This window comes from Saccopteryx bilineata, chromosome 5 (assembly GCF_036850765.1).
Source record: "Saccopteryx bilineata isolate mSacBil1 chromosome 5, mSacBil1_pri_phased_curated, whole genome shotgun sequence".
NCBI classification, from domain to species: domain Eukaryota; kingdom Metazoa; phylum Chordata; class Mammalia; order Chiroptera; family Emballonuridae; genus Saccopteryx; species Saccopteryx bilineata.
In genome coordinates this window covers 34,019,507-34,042,240 of record NC_089494.1, presented here as the reverse complement: position 1 = coordinate 34,042,240, position 22,734 = coordinate 34,019,507, and the positions used below count along the sequence as shown (strand labels likewise).

Sequence of the window (22,734 nt, the reverse complement as noted above, 5' to 3'; positions counted from 1 at the left end):
TTTTATTCTTTGAAATAATGTCTTCAAAGTCGCTTTCTGGCTGGACTGAAGGTGCTGTGAGGACAGAGACTTCATCAGTTTTGTTTACTCTTGGTTGAGGCCCTTGCAGATACCTCAGATTGGCTTCTATTTCAGCTCTTCCTCCACCTCCTGATCCTCCTCTTCCTCCACTTCTCTTTTGCCTTCAAATATATTTTTTTATTTGTACATGGACTTATTGAGAGAAGATTAAGCTGGCTGACTACGATTCATGAGTTTTTTTTTGTTTTATTTTAAAACTTAAGTGAATTTGAGAAAGGAGGCTGTTGGAAATATTGAAATTTTCTTTTTTGACTTATGGAAGGGGAGTGACCCAAGGGAAAAGCTAAAAACACCCAGTGCCCTCCAGGAGTTCATTTGTAAGAGCCCTTGGCTCTACCTGGGAAAAATCTACAGTGGAGAAGTTATGTACCTACCTTTAGGAGGCGCTGTTCATCAGGATTATCCTAATGCCAAGGAAGGGGAAGGGAAAAGGCAGCGATGACATCAGCAGAAAGTTAATACCAAACCCGGAGATCCAGTTTTCATTTGCATAGCCAGCAATGTCTTGAGTGTTCTTCCCGCGTAAATGGGAGCTTTTTTGGAACTTGGAGCATGCAGAGGATTCTAATTTTTTTTTTTTTAACTTTGTTTTCAAGTAATTTCCTCAAGGACAACTTACTTATAGAGGAGCAGTGGAATTTGATTTGAAGGTATGTAAATAACACTTTTCCTCCCAGCCGGGAACCTTACACTCCAGCATTTTCCCTTGCTTCGTGTCATAGAAACTGGCAAAAACTCGTTTTCAGCAATAACACTATTTCTGCCTGAATTTATTAGTTGTCCCAGGAAAAATGGAAGTTTAAAAAGTTCCAGGAGGGTTCTGACACAGCCTTTTCCTGATAGAAACATGCTAGTCTATTTGGTTCTATGTTCTCTTTCTTTTTGAAAGTAGTTTCTTGTTTCAAATAGCCAAGTCTTACATAGTGAGTATATACCTCATCCTTATATTATGAATAATAATAATACATTGAAAATTTTTTTCAATTTATTGCTGTTTTGATTGGAATGAAATTTAGTGTAGAAAATACCCCACAGTTTATGAACTGGTCATGTAGAAATACTGACTTTGTTAATTTGTGACTTTCTACATTGATTTGAGCAACTCTTGTCTAAAACTCTCTTTATTTCTGGGGTCTAGGATTATGGCGGCTCTTACTGTGGGTACAAACCTGTTTTGTTATGATTAGCAATGTTACCTCATTGTCCTAGGGTTGGTAGGCATTTCAGAAATATAAACTCCCAGATTGCTTTATTTTCGAAATGTAACATAGACCTGCCCTGGTTGTTCTAGAGCAGGGGTCCCCAAACTTTTTACACAGGGGGCCAGTTCACTGTCCCTCAGACCGTTGGAGGGCCGGACTATAAAAAAACTATGAACAAATCCCTATGCACACTGCACAGATCTTATTTTAAAGTAAAGAAATAAAACGGGAACAAATACAATATTTAAAATAAAGAACAAGTAAATTTAAATCAACAAACTGACCAGTATTTCAATGGGAACTATGCTCCTCTCACTGACCACCAATAAAAGAGGTGCCCCTTCCGGAAGTGTGGCGGGGGCCGAATAAATGGCCTCAGGGGGCCACATGTGGCCCGCGGGCCGTAGTTTGGGGACCCTTGTTCTAGAGCATCACCCCAATATCCCAGGTTGTGGGTTCAATCCCTGGTTAGAGCATATTCAAAAATCAACCAATGAATTTATAAATAAGTGAAACAACAAATAGACATTTCTCCCTCTCTCTTTCCCCCTTATTATCACTCTCTCTAAAATCAATAAATAAAAATTTAAAAATAAATAAAATGTAGGACATAAATCTAAGTGCTATTTCTGCCATTTGGTGGGAATACATTAAGAACTCCAACCAGGAGCTATTGTGCTGAGTTGTCCTCCATTTTGACTGGCTTCTACAGGGACATTTTAATTTAGAGAAATGAGAGTAAATGAGTTCCAAAAACACTCCCCTGAGATCCCCTAAAGGTTAACATACAAGTGTTTGGGTTGAGGTTTCTGGGGTATTGGTTTCTGAAGGGACCACACAATAATTTTTCAGCACTTCTAGGAAAGTCTAATGCCTGGAACAGAGGAGGCTGAAACAGAGAGGGCCTGGGAAGTTAAGGTGCCACGTGTCCTCACTCTCTAACACCCTACCCCACCTCTCCGTCTCCTTTAGACTGGCCACCATGTCATCGCAGGATCAGAGTTGGATTTCCAGTTCAGATGATAATGGTAGAGAGAACTTCCGCAGAAAGCTTCTGATTATTGATTCAAACCTGGGGGAAAAAGAGGTGGAACAACTAAAGTTTCTCTGCCAAGACTTCGTCTCCTACAGGAAGCTGGAGGGGTCCAGCTCAGCTTCGGATATTTTTAATCATCTTATAGCAGAGGAGCTGCTGAGTGAAAAAGACACCTTCTTCCTAGCAGAACTCCTCTGTGCCGTGAAGCCGAGTTTACTTAAGCACTTGAACTACACCAAAGAGCAAGTCAAGAGTTTGCTGCCTACCCAAAAGAAGGTCTCTCTGTTCAGGTGAGGAGGGGTCTGTGATTGAGACAGGAGGTTTTCTATTTAGTGTTCATTCAGGACACTGGCCTTTGAAAGGAGAGTGGGATTAAGATCTCTTTCTTATCTACCTCCTTGGATCTACCCTAGGAGATTTTTCAGCTCTAGGTACTATTGAGATGAGAGGGGTTGGGCCTCTCAGGGCCTGGCAGTGGCTTCCCTTTGTGTTGCTTCTTACTGCCGAGGGAAGCCCGCTTCAGTGTAGTGGGCCTACGCTTTTCTCTTTCACAGTCTCCACACCCTTAGACGGCCCTTCCTTCTTGGAGCCACTGGGTGTGTCTGCCTATATTCAGTGATTTGAGAAGAAAAGAATGAATACTTGGAGCAAAATAGACAAAGTGAAAATGGTGTCTGTGGGGTAGGGAGGGATATCATTTATGCTGTGTCCAGTTACATTTTGGGGGTGAAAGAAAGGTAAAATATTGGTAGCAGACCTATCATGGTCAGACCTTAGACGACCCTGTTTTAAATTGTCCACTGACATAGTATCTCCAGAGAACCTCACAGACTGGAGCACTCGAGGTGTTATTTTATCTAACTGCCCGAGTGATTATGTCCCTCATGCTTCATCACTTGGACAGGCTCCCAAAACCTGAGCTAGCCTCGGGCCAGTGAGGGAATTCCGGAAATCATTCTTTCCACTCTGTGGTTAAACAGCTGAGGAATGGTCTCTGCCATACAGGGGTATTAGTGTGTGAATGAAACAACCAGTTTTCCTAGTAATTCACTATATGACTGTCCAGAAGTTGGGGTAGCATCCTTCCTCTTTCAACAGTGGGCTCCACATTGCCTGGCATCTGGTTCTCTCTGACAAGGGCCTATACAGTAATACTGAATTTCTACAATGGAGTTGGGAGACGGAAGGCAATATTGTGTTTTATGCTCTCCTAGCATTGGATTTGGAATCAGAAGACCTGTCCCTACTGTTTACTTGTGTTATTTTAATTTCTATTTTTTTTTCCTGTATTTTTCTGAAGCCGGAAACGGGGAGAGACAGTCAGACAGACTCCCGCATGCGCCCCACCGGGATCCACCCGGCACGCCCACCAGAGGGCGATGCTCTGCCCCTCCGGGGTGTCGCTCTGTCGCGACCAAAGCCACTCTAGCGCCTGGGGCAGAGGCCGAGGAGCCATCCCCAGCGCCTGGGCCATCTTTGCTCCAGTGGAGCCTCGGATGCGGGAGGGGAAGAGAGAGACAGAGAGGAAGGAGAGGGGGAGGGGTGGAGAAGCAGATGGGCGCTTCTCCTGTGTTCCCTGGCCGGGAATCCACCCGGGACTCCTTCACACCAGGCCGACACTCTACCACTGAGCCAACCGGCCAGGGCCTGTTATTTTAATTTAATAAGTCACTTTGAAGCTCAAAGTTTTAGTTTTTAAATCTATAAAATGGGATTAATAATTGTCTACTCACGAGGTTGTGATACTTTACATGGGAGAAAACGCTTGTGAGAGCACTGGACTCACTGTGCTGTCCTCTGCAAGTGTGAGGTTTCATTTGTCTCTTTGTGTGTATGTCTTAGGTACCTGCTCTACGAACTTTCAGAAAGCATCGACTCAGAGATGTTAAAGAGCATGATCTTCCTTCTGAAGGACACCTTACCAAATGCCAAGATGGTGAGCAGGTCATATAGAATGGGGTCTTTGTGAGCATTGCCTTTTCGGTGTTTGGGAAGTTGATGGAAAAGGTTTTCAAGACGATTTATTTTTTGTGGGTGACAGTATCATACAATGGTTGGGAACATTAACTTTGGTTCAAATGGGCCTGGGTTCTAGTGCTGGTTCTGTGACTAGCTCCTCCATATGTGAGGCTAGTGATTGAACATTTCTGAGTCTCCATCTTCTCATACACCATACCACTCCCTTCCAAAACCATTGGAAGGATTCAGGAAAACAATGTACATAAAACATTAGCAAATGGACACATAGTAGCCCTGCAGTAATTGATTAACTACTGTTGGCATCCACTGTGTTTTATGATACAGAAATGTTCAGGGCACAAGGAAGAAATGAGGATGTGGGAAGTAATGGCAGAGTGGGAATTAGTCATTCATCATTTATATTAATTGAGAGGTCTGAGGAAGTAGTATATCCTTTCCAGTGGACTTTGCAGTGTCTCCCATGTAAGGTTTCGGTGAAAATCAAATGAAACAAAATTTGAGGATGTTTTGTAAAGGGCTGTATAGGTGCTTTGAGCTAATAGTAATGTGGGGTGTTTTTTTTGTTTGTTTGTTTTGTGGAATAATAAAAGCTTTATTGAGTACAGAGCGCATCCTGCCTGAGGATGTTCCCTGGTCCCCGATAGTAATGTTTTTAAAATTAATATAATGCTATTTGCTAATATTCTTACTATATTGGCCACATTTGCTAATATTCTTGCTACATTGGCAGGAAAGTGGCTGCATGTCTCTCTTCCAGGCATCAAAACTTTATATAAATATAAAGGGCTTATATATATATAAAGGGCTATACAGTAATCCTGAATTTCTACAATGGACTTGGGAGATGGAAGGCAACATTGTGTTTTATGCTCTCCTAGCATTGGTTTTGGAATTAGAAGACCTGTCCCTATTGTGTGTCCCTATACACACACACACAATTTTTTTTTAAGTGAAAAAGGGAGAGAGAGACAGACAGGGACACAGACAGAAAGAAAGAGAAATTAGAAGCATCAACTCATAGTTGTGGCAACTTAGTTGTTCACTGATTGCTTTCTCATATGTGCCTTGACCCCAGGAGGCTCTAGATGAGCCAGTGACCCCTTGCTCAAGTCAGTGATCTTGGGCTCAAGCTTACAACCATGGGATCATGTCTTTGACTTTATTCTTAAGCTGGAGACCCTGTGCTCAAGCTGGTGAGCCTGTGCTCAAGCCATCAACCTCAAGGTTCCAAACCTGGGTCTTCAGCATCTCAGGCTGATGCTCTATCCACTGCACCACTACCTGGTCAGACTATATATTTTTTCTTTTGACTCCAATAGCAGCTTATGAGTTAGCAAATTAGTTAATTTCAGAAGGGACTAATTTTCAAAACTACCCTGTGACATGACTTTAATTGTGTCATTCAATCACCATTTTTATTAGATTCTAAGTTATATAACATTTGATAACATGCACAACTGTATGTGACATGTATGGAAATTATGAAATATAATGCTTAGTGAACATTCATAAATTTCCCCATCCAGCTTGCCAATGAGGACCCAACCAATGCTATTGAGCCTACATGTGTAGCCCTCCTATATCACATGATCCTCAAGCAACTGATATTGACAAATAACTTTTTTTGTTCCAAAAAATAACTAAAGAATGGGAAGCCATTTTACATATGGTAGGTTAAATGAAGACCATGTTAGTAATTCATGTTTTTTGGTGTCAGACCTGTAGACCTGAGCAGGTTATTTTATTTCTCTGTTTTGGTCACAATCTTTAAGTCCCTTTTTTTCCCTTTTCAGAGCCCTCAGTCATTTTAGCTTTTTGTGTTCTTTGATTGGTCATCTGTAGAGGTCTTTTCTCCCAAAGATTGGTTGTGAGTTCTGCCGGGGTGGAGACTAAGACTACTCATCATTTTGGCCCCAGACCCTTACAGAATCGGTTACAAAATGGTGTTGTGAATAAAAACATGAAAGAATAAGGTGATGCAACCTACCCCCTTATCTTGCCTTCTGAAAGAAATGGTCCAAACACTTTCTGTTTATATGGTTTTTACAAAGAGTAACTGGGGGAATTAGCAGGATGAACTAAACCACCACAATGGGAATGTGCAAAGATATACTTAAAACATTCTCATAGTTGTTGCCCCTTGTCAGAATCTATTGATTTTCTTCCTTAGATAGCTCCTAGAAGTATTGATATCCTTCTGTTGTCTCTTTAAAAATATATATACTTCTAATTTTCTTTTGATCTTATTCTTTTTTTATCTTCTTATTCTTTAAGATAAAAATCCCACAAAATACAAGTACAGAAAATGATGCAAAACAAAGATACATTTTGTGTTGTTGGCCCCTTTATCAAAAACTATTTGACCATATATATGTGGTTTTATTTCTGGACTTTCTATTCTGTTCCATTTGTCTGAGTGTCTGTTTTTCTGCCAATACCATGCTGTTTTGATTGTTGTGGCTCTATAATATAGTTTGAAGTCAGGTATTATAATGCCCCCAGCTTTGTTCTTTTTCTTTAGGATTGCTTTGGCTATTTGGGTTTTTTTTTATTTTTTTTATAAATAAATTTTTATTTTAATGGGGTGACATCAATAAATCAGGGTACATATATTCAAAGAAAACATTTCCAGGTTATCTTGTCATTTAGTTCTGTTGCATACCCATCACCCAAGGAGAGATCGTCCTCCATCACCCTCTATCCAGTCTTCTTTGTACCCCTCCCCCTCCCCCTCCCCTTCTCCCTCCTTCCCTCCCCCCCCATAACCACCACACTCCTGTCCATGTCTCTTAGTCTCGCTTTTATGTCCCACCAATGTATGGAATCCTGCAGTTCTTGTTTTTTTCTGATTCACTTATTTCACTCCGCATATTGTTATCAAGATTCCACCATTCTGCTGTAAGTGATCCGATGTCATCATTTCTTCTAGCTGAATAGTATACCATGGTGTATATGTGTCCCATCTTCTTTATCCAGTCTTCTATTTTTTTTACAGTGATTGAAAGCCTTTAAGCAAACTCTTGGCCAATACGAATCCATAAAAGAATAGTGTCCTTAACATGTTCACCAAGTCCAAGTTGGCCCCATCACCATGCCAAATCCCTGAAAAATGCAACCCAACCACAGTTCAGTTTGTTAGGAGCTGTCACAGGGAGCAGGAGTCCAGGAAAAGTCCACATCCAGGAAAAGTCCGCATGGCACTGGAATTATTGTCACCATTCTATACTTTGCAGCTCATGTCCAAGTCCCAATGACCGCTGCTTCTAGCTGGTAATGGTCCATGTAGACTGGAAAAGCCATTTGCAGCATGCGTGGATATGGAGCTTCTGTTCTCCTCTGCCTGGAGAGATGAGACCAGGTTGCTTTTCCCTGGAGCTCTGTGACTGTGGCATGGTAAAGAGAACCTTGGGATACACTAAGCAGTCTCGGTGTGGCTTCTTCAGTGTTCCTTGGTTGAAGAGTCCTCTTAGTTTAGTCCAAAGTTGGTTTTTCCAGATGATAGTTCTTAAAATTAGTTTGTAATCCACTTTGGTTCTGGGAGGTAGATGTTGGTACATCTGCCTACTCCAGCGCCATCTTGTCTCTCTATTCGGGGTTTTTTGAAGTTCCATATAAATCTGATGATTTTTTGTTCCATTTCTTTAAAAAATGTCATTGAAATTTTGATGGGAATTGCATTAAATTTGTATATTGCTTTGGGTAATATGGCCATTTTGATTATATTTATTCTTCCTATCTAAGAACAAGGAATATTCTTCCATCTCATTGTATCTTTTTTGATTTCCCTTAACAGTGCTTTGTAGTTTTCATTATATAGGTCCTTTACATTCTTTGTTATGTTTATTCCTAGGTATTTTATTTTTTTTGTTGCAATCATGAAGGGGATTATTTTTTTTTAGTTCGTTCTCAAATGTTTCATCATTGGCATATAGAAAAGCTATGGACTTTTGTATATTAATTTTGTATCCTGCGACCTTACTGTATTGGCTTATTGTTTCTAGTTGTCTTTCTGTAGATTCTTTGGGGTTTTCGATGTATAGGATCATATCATCTGCAAAAAGTGATACTTTTACTTCTTCTTTTCTGATATGGATGCCTTTTATTTCTTTTTTTTTTTTTCCTGTATTTTTCTGAAGCCGGAAACGGGGAGAGATCGTCAGACAGACTCCCGCATGCGCCCGACCGGGATCCACCCGGCAAGCCCACCAGGGGGCAATGCTCTGCCCACCAGGGGGCGATGCTCTGCCCCTCCGGGCCGTCGCTCTGTTGCGACCAGAGTCACTCTAGCGCCTGGGGCAGAGGCCGAGGAGCCATCCCCAGTGCCCGGGCCATCTTTGCTCCAGTGGAGCCTCAGCTGCGGGAGGGGAAGAGAGAGACAAAGAGGAAGGAGAGGGGGAGGGGTGGAGAAGCAGATGGGCGCTTCTCCTGTGTGCCCTGGCCAGGAATCGAACCCGGGACTTCTGCACGCCAGGCCGACGCTCTACCACTGAGCCAACTGGCCAGGGCCTGCCTTTTATTTCTTTATCTTGTCAGATTGCTCTGGCTAGAACCTCTAGTACCACATTAAATAAGAGTGGAGAGAGTGGACAACCCTGTCTTGTTCCTGATTTAAGGGGGAAAGACTTCAGTTTTGTGCCATTTAATATGAAATTAGCTGATGGTTTTGTCATATATGGCCTTTATCATGTTGAGATATTTTCCTTCTATACCCATTTTGTTGAGAGTCTTAAACATAAAGTTGTATTGTATTTTATCAAATGCCTTTTCTGCATCTATTGATAAGATCCTGTGGTTTTTGTTCTTTGTTTTGTTGATATGGTGTATTATTTTAACCGTTTTACATATGTTGAACCATCCTTGAGATTCTGGGATGAATCCCACTTGATCATGATGTATTATTTTTTTAATATGTTGTTGTATTCTATTTGCTAGTATTTTGTTTAGTATTTCAGCATCTGTATTCATTAGAGATGTTGGTCTGTAGTTTTTGATAAAGGGGCCAACAACACACAATGGAGAAAAGAAAGCCTCTTCAACAAATGGTGCTGGGAAAACTGGAAAGCTACATGCAAAAGAATGAAACTCGACTACAGTTTGTCCCCTTGTACTAAAATTAATTCAAAATGGATCAAAGACCTAAATATAAGACCTGAAACAATAAAGTACATAGAAGAAAATATAGGTTCTAAACTCATGGACCTTGGTTTTAAAGAGCATTTTATGAATTTGACTTTAAAAGCAAGGGATGTGAAGGCAAAAATTAATGAATGGGACTACATCAGACTAAGAAGTTTTTGCTCAGCAAGAGAAACTAACAACAAAATAAACAGACAGCCAACTAAATGGGAAATGATATTTTCAAACAAAAGCTCAGATAAGGGCCTAATGTCCAAAATATATAAAGAACTCATAAAACTCAACAACAAAAAAACAATCCAATAAAAAAGTAGGAAGAGGACATGAACAGACACTTCTCCTAGGAAGAAATACAAATGGCCAACAGATACATGAAAAGATGCTCATCTTCATTATTTATGAGAGAAATGCAAATAAAAACTGCAATGAGCCTGATCTGTGGTGGCGCAGTGGATAAAGCGTCGACCTGGAATGCTGAGGTCACTGGTTCAAAACCCTGAACTTGCCTGGTCAAGGCACATATGGGAGTTGATGCTTCCTGCTCCTCCCCCCCCTTTCTCTCTCTCTCACTCACTCTCTCTCCTTTCTAAAATGAATAAATAAGAAAAAAATGTAAAAAAAAAACTGCAATGAGATACCACCTCACACCTGTTAGATTAGCTATTATTAACAAGGTAGGTAATAGCAAATGTTGGAGAGGCTGTGGAGAAAAAGGAACCCTCATTCACTGTGGGTGGGAATGTAATGTAGTACAACCATTATGGAAGAAAGTATGGTGGTTCCTCAAAAAACTGAAAATAGAACTACCTTATGACCCAGCAATCCCTCTACTGGGTATATACCCAAAAAACTCAGAGACATTGATACATAAAGACACATGCAGCCCCATGTTCATTGCAGCATTGTTCACAGTGGCCAAGACATGGAAACCAAAAATCCCTTAAATAGAGGACTGGATAAAGAAGATGTGGCACATATGCACTATGGAATACTACTCAGCCATAAGAAATTATGACATCGGATCATTTACAACAAAATGGTGGGATCTTGATAACATTATATGGAGTGATATAAGTAAATCAGAAAAAAACAAGAACTGCATTATTCCATACGTAGGTGGGACATAAAAACGAGACTAAGAGACATGGACAAGAGTGTGGTCGTTACGGGGGCGAGGGGGGAGAGGGAGAGGGGAAAGGGGAGGGGAGGGGCACAAAAAAAACTAGATAGAAGGTGACGGAGGATAATCTGACTTTGGGTGATGGGTATGCAACATAATTGATTGACAAGATAACCTGGACATGTTTTCTTTGAACATATGTACCCTGATTTATTGATGTCACCCCAGTAAAATTAATAATAAAAAAACCCCAAAACAAACAAACAAACGTACAGCTAAATGAATTATTATAAGGCTAATACCCTTAAAACCATCACCTAGGTCAAGAAATTGAATTTTTCCAGCCATTCCAGAAAGCCCTCCATTTGCCCCATCCCAATCACAGCTCCTTCCCACCTTCTAGAGGTAACCACTGTCCAGGCTTTTATAGTAACCACGTTCTTATGTTTCTTTATGGTTTTATCAATTGCCTGTGCATCTCTAGATAGCAATTTATTCTTGACCAGTGTTTTCTTTTGAGTGTCCTTTAATTGATAAGTTAAATTCCCCTCCCACAATCCCTTTTCTCTTTTCTTTTTCAAATTTGTTGATTGATTTGGGAAAGAGAGACAGAGAGAGATATCAATTTGTTCTACTTATTTTTGCATTGGTTGATTCTTTTATGTGCCCCGACCAGGGATCAAACTCATAACCTTGGTATACTGGCATGATGCTCTAACCAATTGAGATACCTGGCTAGGGCTTTCCCACAATCCCTTTCTTTTGCTTCAGATTTATCTGTTGAAGAACCCTATGGCCCACAGAATTTCCCCTAGTTTAGGTTGTGCTGATGTGTGTGCTTGGTGCAGTTCAGCATGCTCCTCTGTCTTCTGCATTTCCTGAAACTTGGCCACTGAATTCAGAGGCTTTATAAGACTCACGTTAGATCCCTTTGTCAAGAACATAGTGGTCTGGTGTTGCATTCTTTAATTGGGAGGTACACCATTTCCTGCTTTTCTCTCTCTTTTTGATATTAACAACTGTTGATGTTTAACAGTTTTATATATTGGTTCTTTGGGGGTTGTGAATGGGGATTTTTATATTATTTATTTTATATTAATTTATAATTTTAAAATTTTATTTAAAAAATTAACACGGTGACATCGATCAATAAGAGTACATAGGTTTCAAGTAAACATTTCTATAGCATTTGGACTGTTGATTATGTTGTATACCCATAACCTAAAGTCAAATCATTTTCTGTCACCTTATATTTCTCCCATTGTACACCCTTCCCCCCACCCCCTCTCCATCCCTGTACCCCACATCCCCTTACCCTTGGTAATCACTTTTAAATTCTATAATTTTGTTCCTCCCTTGTCTACTATTTGGTTCCATGGTGATACAGTTTATATATAAATTCTTGATTCTTTCTTTTATTTACCCAGTGTTTATGATAATTGACTGATATTTAATTTTTCTCTGAAAGTGACCCATTATAAAAATACATATAAATTTGAATTCATCCCATTGCAATTATTTTTATTGAAGTTCACATTATCCCACTTTTGCCCAATGGTAGGCTCTTCAACTTGGAGAGAGAGGGGTGGGGGGAGGAGCAGGAAGCATCAACTCCCATATGTGCCTTGACCAGGCAAGCCCAGGGTTTTGAACCGGCAACCTCAGCGTTTCCAGGTTGATGCTTTATCCACTGCACAACCACAGGTCAGGCCTTGAATCAGTTTTTTTTTCTTTTTTAGTGGAGAGAGAGAGAGACAGACAGACAGACAGACAGGAGCAGAGAGAGATGAGAAGCATCAACTCATAGTTGTGGCACCTTAGTTGTTCATGATTGCTTTCTCATATGTGCCTTGACCTGGGGGCTTCAGCTGAGTCAGTGACCCCTTGCTCAAACCAGAGATTTTGGGCTCAAGCCAACGACCTTGGGCTTTAAGGCAGCAACCTTTGAGCTCAAGTCAGCAACCATGGGGTCGTGTCTATGATCTCATGCTCAAGCCAGCGACCCTGCACTCAAGCTGGTGAGCATGCGCTCAAGCCAGCATCCTCGAGGTTTAGAACCTGGGTCCTCAGCATCACAGGTTGATGCTCCATGGTGCCACTGCCTAGTCAGGCTGGTTTCTGAGTCATTATCACATGACTTTGGTAGTCCTTGTTGGATGCCTTGGAATAGCAAAATGTCACAGGTTTATTTTGTATATTTTCTGTCCAGACGTTGAATCCATTATTTTTCCTGATTTCTTTTCATGAGAAATGTTATTTCAAGATAACAAACTAGATGATGAAGAGACACATTGCTTCTAGGTATTTTTTTTCCACAAAGAATAGTGCTAGGAAATGTGTGTGTGTGTGTATTTGTTTTGTGGTTAACATAAAATACTTCATGAAGCCATACCACTATTTTTTGTCAAATTAGTGTTTTTAATGAATCCCTTATGTATTGTATAATATCTATGTCTTTTTTTCCACACTAATAATTATGGTCTTCATATCATAGGGTATTAGAGAATTAACTACATTGTTATTTGTTTTCTTTCACATTATGCATACAACACTCTCAGAATATCAATATTAACATTTCTACCTCCAATATGATTACCGTATTTTTCACTCCATAAGATGCACCTGACCATAAGACACACCTAGTGTTTTAAGAAGAAAAATAAGAAAAAAATAGTCTGAACCAAATGGTGTGTTAAAATATTTAATAAAATACCATATTTTTCACTCCATAAGACACACAGACATTTTCCCCTCCACTTATTGGGGGAAAAAAGTGAGTTTTATGGAGCAAAAAATACGCTATTTGAAACATTTATTTTGCATGTGCTATACAGTGGTACCTTGAGATACGTATTTAATTCATTCTGTAACTGAGCTCGTAAGTCAGTCAACTTGTATATCAAACTGCTGATACTGGACGCACCGACTAGCAGCAGCTTCCTGAATTACAACTCCTATCTCGGAATTTTGCTCAGATCTCAAACAAAAATACAAACCAAGTCACAGCTCATATCTTAAAAAATTTGTATGTTGGTCTGTTTGTATCTCAAGGTACCACAGTACTTATTTTCTCTCCATTCTTTTTTTGTTTTTTTCCGAAGTTTGAAGCGGGGAGGTAGTCAGACAGACTCCTGCATGTGCCTGACTGGGATCCACCCAGCTCTTCTGGGGCATTGCTCCGGTACAATCGGAGCCATTCTAGCACCTGAGGTGAAGGCCATGGAGCTGTTCTCAGCACCCGGGCCAACTTTGCTTCAATGGAGCTTTGGATGCTGGAGGGGAAGAGAGAGACCAAGAGGAAGGAGAGGGGAAAGGGTGGCGAAGCAGATGGGCGCTTCTCCTGTGTGCCCTGACTGGAGATTGAACCCAGGACTTCCACACGCCAGGCGACACTCTACTGCTGAGCCAACCAGCCAAGGCCTTCTCCCCATTCTTAAAGGTTGAAATACTGTACATTTGCATTGTTCGAGTATATAGCCACTATGTACTACACTATCTCCTTCTTTTTAAATTTTATTTATTTTGTTTACACTCTCCTTTTTTTTTAAGTTTATATTTTTTAATTTATTTTATTTTATTTATTCATTTATAGAAAGGAGAGAGAGGGAGAGGAGAGAGAAAGAGAGAGAGAGAGAGAAGGGGGGAGGAGCTGGAAGCATCAACTCCCATATGTGCCTTGACCAGGCAAGCCCAGGGTTTCGAACCGGCGACCTCAGCATTTCCAGGTCGACGCTTTATCCACTGCGCCACCACAGGTCAGGCCTACACTCTTCTTTAATCTTCATTTAATTCTCTCTTTTTTTGGTGTATATCCTTCCAGTTTATTTATTTATTTTTTTAATTAATTTATTCATTTTTTAGAGAGGAGAAGGAGAGACAGAGAGAGAGAGAGAGAGAGAGAGGAGAGACAGAGAGAGAGAAGGGGGAGGATCTGGAAGCATCAACTCCCATATGTGCCTTGACCAGGCAAGCCCAGGGTTTCGAACTGGTGACCTCAGCATTTCCAGGTCGACGCTTTATCCACTGCGCCACCACAGGGCAGGCTCCAGTTTATTTTTTATGTGCATATGTGAAATATTTTTATATATTATGTAATAACATTATTTTATAAAATAAACATATGCACTTTTTCTTTCACAAGTTTGGAGTCATATTTCACTCTTTGCTTTGTAGTCTTTTCTTCAGTTCTTCTATAATATATTGGAAACATTTATCTAAATCTCTAAGGTTTTTTTAATTAAAAATTTTTATCTTTATTTTTTTAATTTTAGTTTTAGTTTATTATGTTGACATGGTTTTAAGTGTCTCACTCAATGTAACTGCCTCTACACACCGCATCATGCCCCCCACACCCCATGCAAAGTCTCTTTCCACCCCCGTTTTACCCCTTTGTCCCCCTCCCCCTACCTCCAACTCCCTTTTCCTTCTGGCAATTGCTACCCTGTTGTCTGTATCTATGTGTTATGTACAAATAATTTGGCTAATCTTTTCCCCTCATTTAGTTCTCTTTCTATAAGTAAATGTACATGTACATTACTTAGAACACCTTACAAAGGTCATTTTTTTCTCTCTAGAGTGACCATATGAATTAAGAACCCTTATTTTTTTTGGCTGAGGGGCATTTAGGCCCTCCTCCATTAACTGGTAAAGAATTTATTTGTGATAAAAATCATTTGCAATTGCAATTGTAGATAATGCAACCTTGTTAAGCTCTGGTATGGAAACCCAGATGACTTTTCATACTTGGGCTTAATAAGACTACTATCTATCTATCTATCCATCTGAATGACTATATAATACACACACACACACACATAGAGTAGACCCCCTTTCCAATGTTTTACTTTCTGCCATTTTAGTTGCTCATGCTTAACTATGGTCTAAATATATTAAATGGTACAACCATTATGGAAGAAAGTATGGTGGTTCCTCAAAAAATTAAGAATAGAACTACCATATAAGCCAGCAATCCCACTACTGGGTATCTATCTAAAAAACTCAAAAATATTGCTATGTAAAGACCCATGCACCCTCATGTTAATCGCAGCATTTTCACTGTGGCCAAGACATGGAAACAACCAAGGTGTTCCTTGATAGAGGATTGGATAAAGATGTTGTACACATATATAATGGAATACTACTCAGCCATAAGATATGACGACATAGGGTCATTTATGACAACATGGATGGAACTTGATATCATTATACTGATTGAAATAAGTAAATTAGAAAAAGCTAAGAACTGTGATTTCACACATAAGTGGGCTATAAAATTGAGACTCACAGACATAGACAAAAGTGAAGTGTTTACTGAGGAATGGGGGATATGGGAGAGGAAAGTGTGGGGGAGGGGTGGAGAGAAGGGTGTAAAGAGGGATAAATATAAGGTGATGGAAAATGATTTGACTTTGGGTAATGGGTATACAACATAATCAACAGTTCAACTGCTATAAAAATGTTTACCTGAAATCTAGGTACTCTTATTCATCAATGTCTCCCTGTTAAATTTAGTTTTCTAAATAAAATTTAAAAATATATATATTAAATGGAAAATTCTAGAAATAAACAATTCATAAGTTTTACATTGCATGCTGTTCTGAGTAGCATGATCAAATCTCCTACTGTGCTGCCACGTCCCCCCTGGGACATGAATCATATCTTTGCCCAGCATATCCATGCTTAACCTACAGTACAGTAAGATACTTTGAGAGACCACATTCGCATAACTTTTATTACAGTACATTATTATAATTATTCTATTTTATTATTAGTTTTTATTGTTAATCTCTTACTATGTTTAATTTATAAATTAAACTTTATCAAAGGTATGTATGCATAAGAAAAATGTTATGTATGTATAGGGTTTGATACTATCTGAGGTTTCAGGTGTCTGCTAGGGGTCTTGGAATGTAATTCACTATGAATCGGGGCAACTTCTGTATAGATCCTAAGGGTCCACACTTCTTGAAGAATTAAAAAATCAGAGGATTTGTTTCAGATAATAATTTTTAAATATATTTGTGTTTGCATTGGTTCAAAGTGATTGCCTACTCAAGTGACAGAATTTACCTAAAATGCAGAATTTCTCAACATTAGAGATTTTTTTTAGTTTGGAGAGCTCTCCAGGTTAATATGTTAATATTCTCTTCCAACTTTGCACATCCTCTAACAATTTTTTCAGTTTATGGGTTTATAAACAAAACAAGACCACTTTCTCTTTGTACACTTGTGCATATGTCACAGACAGAGGTACTTACTTCCTACAATGGGGTGGGGGAATATGAAATTTATTAAAAGAGACCTGATTTTCCACTAAGAAAAGCTGGAGAATATACTTCTTCCCCAGTTGTATCCATAGGTCCTAGACCTCTGCTTGAAGGGCATCGGTGGCTACAAACACATTTTTATGGTCAGGAGCATTCCAAACATTTCTCCCCTGCTAAATTAGCTTTTAAATTATTAAAAGCTCATGCTCAAGTATAGCCAAATGATTTTTTTTTCCATTTGGTACAACAGGAGAAGTTGCTGTGTTTAGATGTAGAAAACTATTGAATAACCTGGTCAAATTCAGGACAACTGCACTTCCTTCTTGGATTCCAAATGATCTCAGCTTTATCCCAAAGGATCTCATTCTTTATGTCAGAATTGTGTCTGTGTTATACACCTCAGATAATCCAGGTTGATCTCTATTGGACTTTGGAGTTAGGCCAGTCCTTGAAGTGTGTAAAGGACAATTTCTAAGCAACCCAGATGAGTTTCCACACCAGAGGCTACATTATCTGCAAATGCAATTGCAAAAGATTTGATCACAGAAATCAATTTTTATCAGCTCAGCCACTGGAGGAGGGCCTGAATGCCCCTCAGCCTAAAAGGAGGTTCTAAATTCATATGGTTGCATAAGAGGGACAAAAATAACCACTGCAGAGTGTCATCAGTTTCCTCTTTTATAGCCTTCAAAGAAACTTACAGCACTATAATAGGCAGCCTTCAACTTTCACGAAATTTGTTTTCAGTGTAGCAATCAACACAGAAGGTGATGAGAAGGAAACCACACCCAAATCTAGCTTTCTGGCAAAGAAGCAGAGCAAAGGGCTTCTTGCTAATATTTTATAAGATGGTGTTCTTTTATTTTAAAGTTTTAAAAATTATAGTTGACACACAATATTTTATTAGTTTCAGGTATACAATATAGTAATTCAACATTTGTATACCTTACAAAGTGTACCATAGTAAGTCTAGTAACTGTCATAGGGTGGTGTTCTTAAACTAGTATACCGACTCATTTAAATTGTGTGTGTGCAGAAGGTGTCATTTAATATATCTAATAAATATAATATCTAATAAACTTTCTATAAAGTATAATGAATTTCTGTTATTACTTCTGGGATTTTGTCTTAGTCTCTTTTCTTTATCCTGTTAGGATACTGTCAAAATAGGAGCATATCTTTTGAGGTTAGAAAGCTCATTTGCACATGACCTCACACAGCACCTTGTGCAGGTTCTCCCCAATGCCTTTGCCCAGCAGATCAACTTTGGATGAATCTTCCTTCACCCCCTCCTCTGTCCTGCTTTACTTCCTGGCCAACCTGTCCTGGTCTGCTGGTACTGCAGGTGGGGGCACACATACTTCTTTGCTTTTTTGGTTTTTCTACCTGTGTCTGGGTTTTCATGAAAATTTATAATGTCTCTTTTGATCATGTGAGTTTGTAATTCTGGCCTTTCCCTTGGCTGTTGGCAATTTGAATGACTCCTTTGAAAATACACACATGTGCATGCACAAACACACACCCTCTAACTCTTCCTCATTCTTACATTACTGCTCTAACTTCCTCCTTCCCTCAACTGCTAAACTCCTTTTTCTTCTTTTTTGAATACTGCTGAACTTCTTGAAAGAATAGTCTACACACACACTTTCCCCACTAACTGAACTCTGGAGCATGTCCCAGTGCATTCCAATATGGCTTTGGCTTCTTTCACTCCAATGAAACTATTCCTGCTGAAGCCACCACAAAACCCCATTTAAACAGATATTTAGTTTTTCATCATTTTCCCATATTGCTTTTCTGTGCCTGGAATTCCTTTTTCATGTTGGCAGTGAAGAACTAGTCATTCTCCAAAATGCAATCCTAATATCACCTCCCGTGTGCAGCTTATGTGAATCCAGCTATGTCAAACAGATGATGAATAAGAGTTGGTATCACCATTTAGCCATCTTTGACTCTTTCTTTGCTTCTTCACTCACTTCTAATTGAGCTCAAAACTCACCAAATTACAATTCAGAAATGTTCTCAAATCCAGTGCTGCCTCCGCATTTCCACCATAGCTTTAGACCAGTTCTTGGGCATCACATCACCAGAGTATTTCGTCTTTCTGCCAATATTTTCTCTCTAATCCATTCCTCCTCAACCCATCCTCAAGACTTCTGTTTAAAAACAAGTATGTTCATGCTACTGTTCTTAAAAACCACTACTAGCACCCCTTGACTCTCAGGACACTTGCCCAAACTTGGTTTGTGTATTCTTTCACCGTCTGATATCAGCCCGCTGTTCCAGCTGTGACTTAGCTCTCCTCGTGGTTTATACTCAATGACTTCTCAATATTCCTGAACCCACTGTCCCATTTCAGCTGTTCAACCATTCAACATGTCTAGAGACCTCTTCCCCAGATCCCACTCTGCTGATAATGTTCAGATGTTCACTTTCTGAGTTGTTTCTCTCCCCTTCCTTCCTTCCTTCCTTCCTTCCTTCCTTCCTTCCTTCCTTCCTTCCTTCCTTCCTTCCTTCCCTCTCTTTCTCTCTTTTTTTGTGATAGAGAGAGAGAGAGGGACAGATAGGGACAGATAGGGACAGACAGACAGGAAGGGAGAGAGAGATGAGAATCATCAATTCTTCATTGCGGCAACTTAGTTGTTCCTTGGTTGCTTTTTCATATGTGCCTTGACCAAGGGGTTACAGCAAAGTGAGTGACCCCTTGCTCAAGCCAGCAATCTTGGGCTCAAGCCAGTGACCTTTGGGCTGAAGCCAGCAACCATGGGATCATGTTTGTGATCCCACACTCAAACCAGCAACCCTGTGCTCAAGTTGGTGAGCCAGTGCTCAAGCTGGATGAACCTGTGCTCATGCCAGCAACCTCAGGGTTTCAAACATGGGTCCTCTGCATCTCAGTCTGATGCTCTATTCACTGTGCTACTGCCTGGTCAGGCTCTGAGTTCTCTTTTCTGGGGGCTGCAATATATAATTATTTTGTTCATAAATATTTTTTCATAACCAGCTTAATACATTGAGAATTGAAAAGTATGGTACCTTCTACCTTATATGTAATTCAATATTAAAATAATGCTAGCTAATTTGCAGTTTTTCCTAGGAGTACTTAAGAGATTTCTTTCTTTTAAAATACCAAATAAAAAATTCTTTCAAAACATTTTCCACTCTGTTTTGCTGCTGCTCTAATCTACTATGTCATCTGCAGTGAGTTAGAGGTAGTATAGCTCATGGTTAATAAGAGAGACTTTGACATCAGACTGCCAGGGTTCAAATGCCAGCTCTGCCATTTATTGGCTCTGTGACCTTGGACAAGTTATTGAATCTCTCTGTGACTTTTAAAATGAAGATTATAGTAGTATCTACCTCATTGAGTTGTTTTTGAGGTTAATATATAAAAAGTACTACCTCGTATGTAGTGAGATGTTTATATTTGGTATTTCGTATTAGTATAGATTATATAGAGGTTTCCTTGGTAATATGTCTTCCCCCACACTATTGAACTCTTCTGGGCTAAACTAATACTTAACTTATTCATCAATGCAAAATCTGGTGCCTAGTGGCCACACAGGTAGTGTTTAATGAATGAATGAATCATCAATTGGCAAATAAATGCGACTCCATTGATTCTCTTGCAGACATCTCTAAGTTTCCTGGGACATCTGGAGAAACAAGCTAAAATAGATGCTGATAATCTGACGTTACTGGAGAAACTCTTCACACAAGTCGTACCTTGTTTTTTGAGAAAGATAGAAAAATATAAAAGAGAGAAAGGTAACTAAGTTATGCTTGCTTGCTGCACCAAAACATGGGAATTCTTAAACTAATTGGTCATGTATGATGTTTACTCGTTACTCTGATAACATTCTCTTGGGAAAACCAGAACTCTCTTGAATTTGTTCAACTCATTTACTGAATGTATATTTTGTACTAGACACAGTTTTAGAAGCTCCTCTTGGGAACTTATATTCTAGTGGGGAAAAGTAGTTTTAGACAAATATTTTTTTCTCATTCTCATATGGGAGTGAGAGTACAGGAAATTGTTTAGAATAAAATAGCAAAAAAGAAGGAGGCAGGATAGTACAGAAATTATGCTATTGAGTGAGATTGCCAGGACTGCATTTATTAGTGGTGCCGTGGCCCTTTCCTTAGCGTTTTTTTTTTTAATATTTTTTAGTTATTGATTTTTTAGAGAGAGAGGAGTGAGAGAGAGAGAAAGAGAGAGAGAGAGAAGGGGGAGGAGCTGGAAGCATCAACTCCCATATGTGCCTTGACCAGGCAAGCCCAAGGTTTCAAACCGGTGACCTCAGTGTTCCAGGTCGACGCTTTATCCCACTGCGCCACCACAGGTCAGGCCGCGTTTTTTTTTAATATAAACTTTTTTAAAAATTTTATTTATTTGTTTAGAAAGGTGAGAGAGAGAGAGAGAGAGAGAGAGAGAGAGAGAGAGAGAAGGGGGAAGGAGCAGGAAGCATCAACTCCTATATGTGCCTTGACCAGGCAAGCCCAAGGTTTTGAACCAGCGACCTCAGTGTTCCAGGTCGACGCTTTATCCCACTGCGCCACCACAGGTCAGGCCGCGTTTTTTTTTTAATATAAACTTTTTTAAAATTTTTATTTATTTATTTAGAAAGAAGAGTGTGAGAGAGAGAGAGAGAGAGAGAGAGAGAAGGGGGAAGGAGCAGGAAGCATCAACTCCCATATGTGCCTTGACCAGGCAAGCCCAGGGTTTTGAACTGGCGACCTCAGGGTTCCATGTCGACACTTCATCCACTGCGCCACCACAGGTCAAGCTCCTTAGCATTTTTATGTCTCACTTTCCCTAACTATAAAATGGGGATAATGATAGTGCTCACCTCATGTTTTTTTGGTTTGTTTGTTTTTTTATATTTTATAATTCCTATAAAGTACATGTCTGACACAGAGGAAAGCACTCAATATATATAGCTATGAATAGTATTTGTCAGAAAGTCATGAAAACTTTTATATGGTAATCTCAGAAATTACTAGCAAAGAAATTTATTTAAAAATTTTAAAAACTTTTATTTATTTTAGCAAGAGAGGAAGAGAGAGAGAGAAAGAGACAGGAACATCAATCTGTTCTTTTATGTGCCCTAATTGGGAATCAAACTGGCAATCTCTGCACTTCAGAATGATGCTCTAACCAACCAAGCTATCTGTCCAGCACAAGAAGAAGTTTATTATTACTATTTTAGCCTGTCTTATAAAGGCCATATTGCTGTGGTATTATATAGAGGTAACAGCATAGGGTAGAAATCAAACCTGGCTGCCTTATCATGTATCAATATGCTAAAATTTGTATTGTTCTAAGTCTATTTCTCCACTGTTAAACAAGAGCTATAGATAAAGTATATTCATGAAGCTTTTATGCCTCACCCATGTTTTGATTCACTGAGTCACTCTAGTATGCAAATATCTCTTGCTAAAAATGAAACTAGCCAAAAGGAAACTTATGTCTAAGAATTCTATTAATACAAAATGAGTTATGGAACAAAATATATTGTTGTGAAATTGATAAAATCTTGAACCGTAATTAAAGCAATGAATAAATGTATAATTTAAGTAAAATTTATGAAGAATAAAAACAGGTCTTCTAACCATCAAGTCATTAAATGAGAAATAAAAAGCAGGAAGTTGAAGTCAAAAGTATATTTGGAATCCTCACTTAAAATCTCTGACCACTGAGATTTTGTTTTCTCACCACATTGCCATCTCTCTGTAATGTACCCAGCACAAAGTAAATGCAGGGCAGGTGGTCAGATTATTTTGCATATCACTCTAGTTTTTATGTAGTAAATGCCTCCATGAGTCTTAAGAACTGAAATTTATATCAAAAGAAGAATTCTAATTTTGATTTTTCTTTTCTACAACCTACCATCCGTGTGATCTTCCTTGGGT

General features: G+C 39.3%; 1 protein-coding gene across 2 annotated transcripts in view; it reads left to right on the top strand.

Annotated features, from left to right (window-relative positions):
• Positions 1 to 567: 567 nt before the first annotated feature.
• CASP10 (caspase 10) overlaps positions 568 to 22,734 on the top strand; it is a 55,448-nt gene continuing 33,281 nt past the window's right edge. For both annotated transcript variants that reach the window (XM_066279781.1, XM_066279782.1), the window contains exons 1-4: positions 568 to 731; positions 2,256 to 2,609; positions 4,162 to 4,255; positions 20,454 to 20,589. In XM_066279781.1, coding sequence (XP_066135878.1) covers positions 2,266 to 2,609; positions 4,162 to 4,255; positions 20,454 to 20,589 — 574 coding nt within the window. In that variant the 5' untranslated portion in view covers positions 568 to 731; positions 2,256 to 2,265. The remainder of the gene's footprint in view (positions 732 to 2,255; positions 2,610 to 4,161; positions 4,256 to 20,453; positions 20,590 to 22,734) is intronic.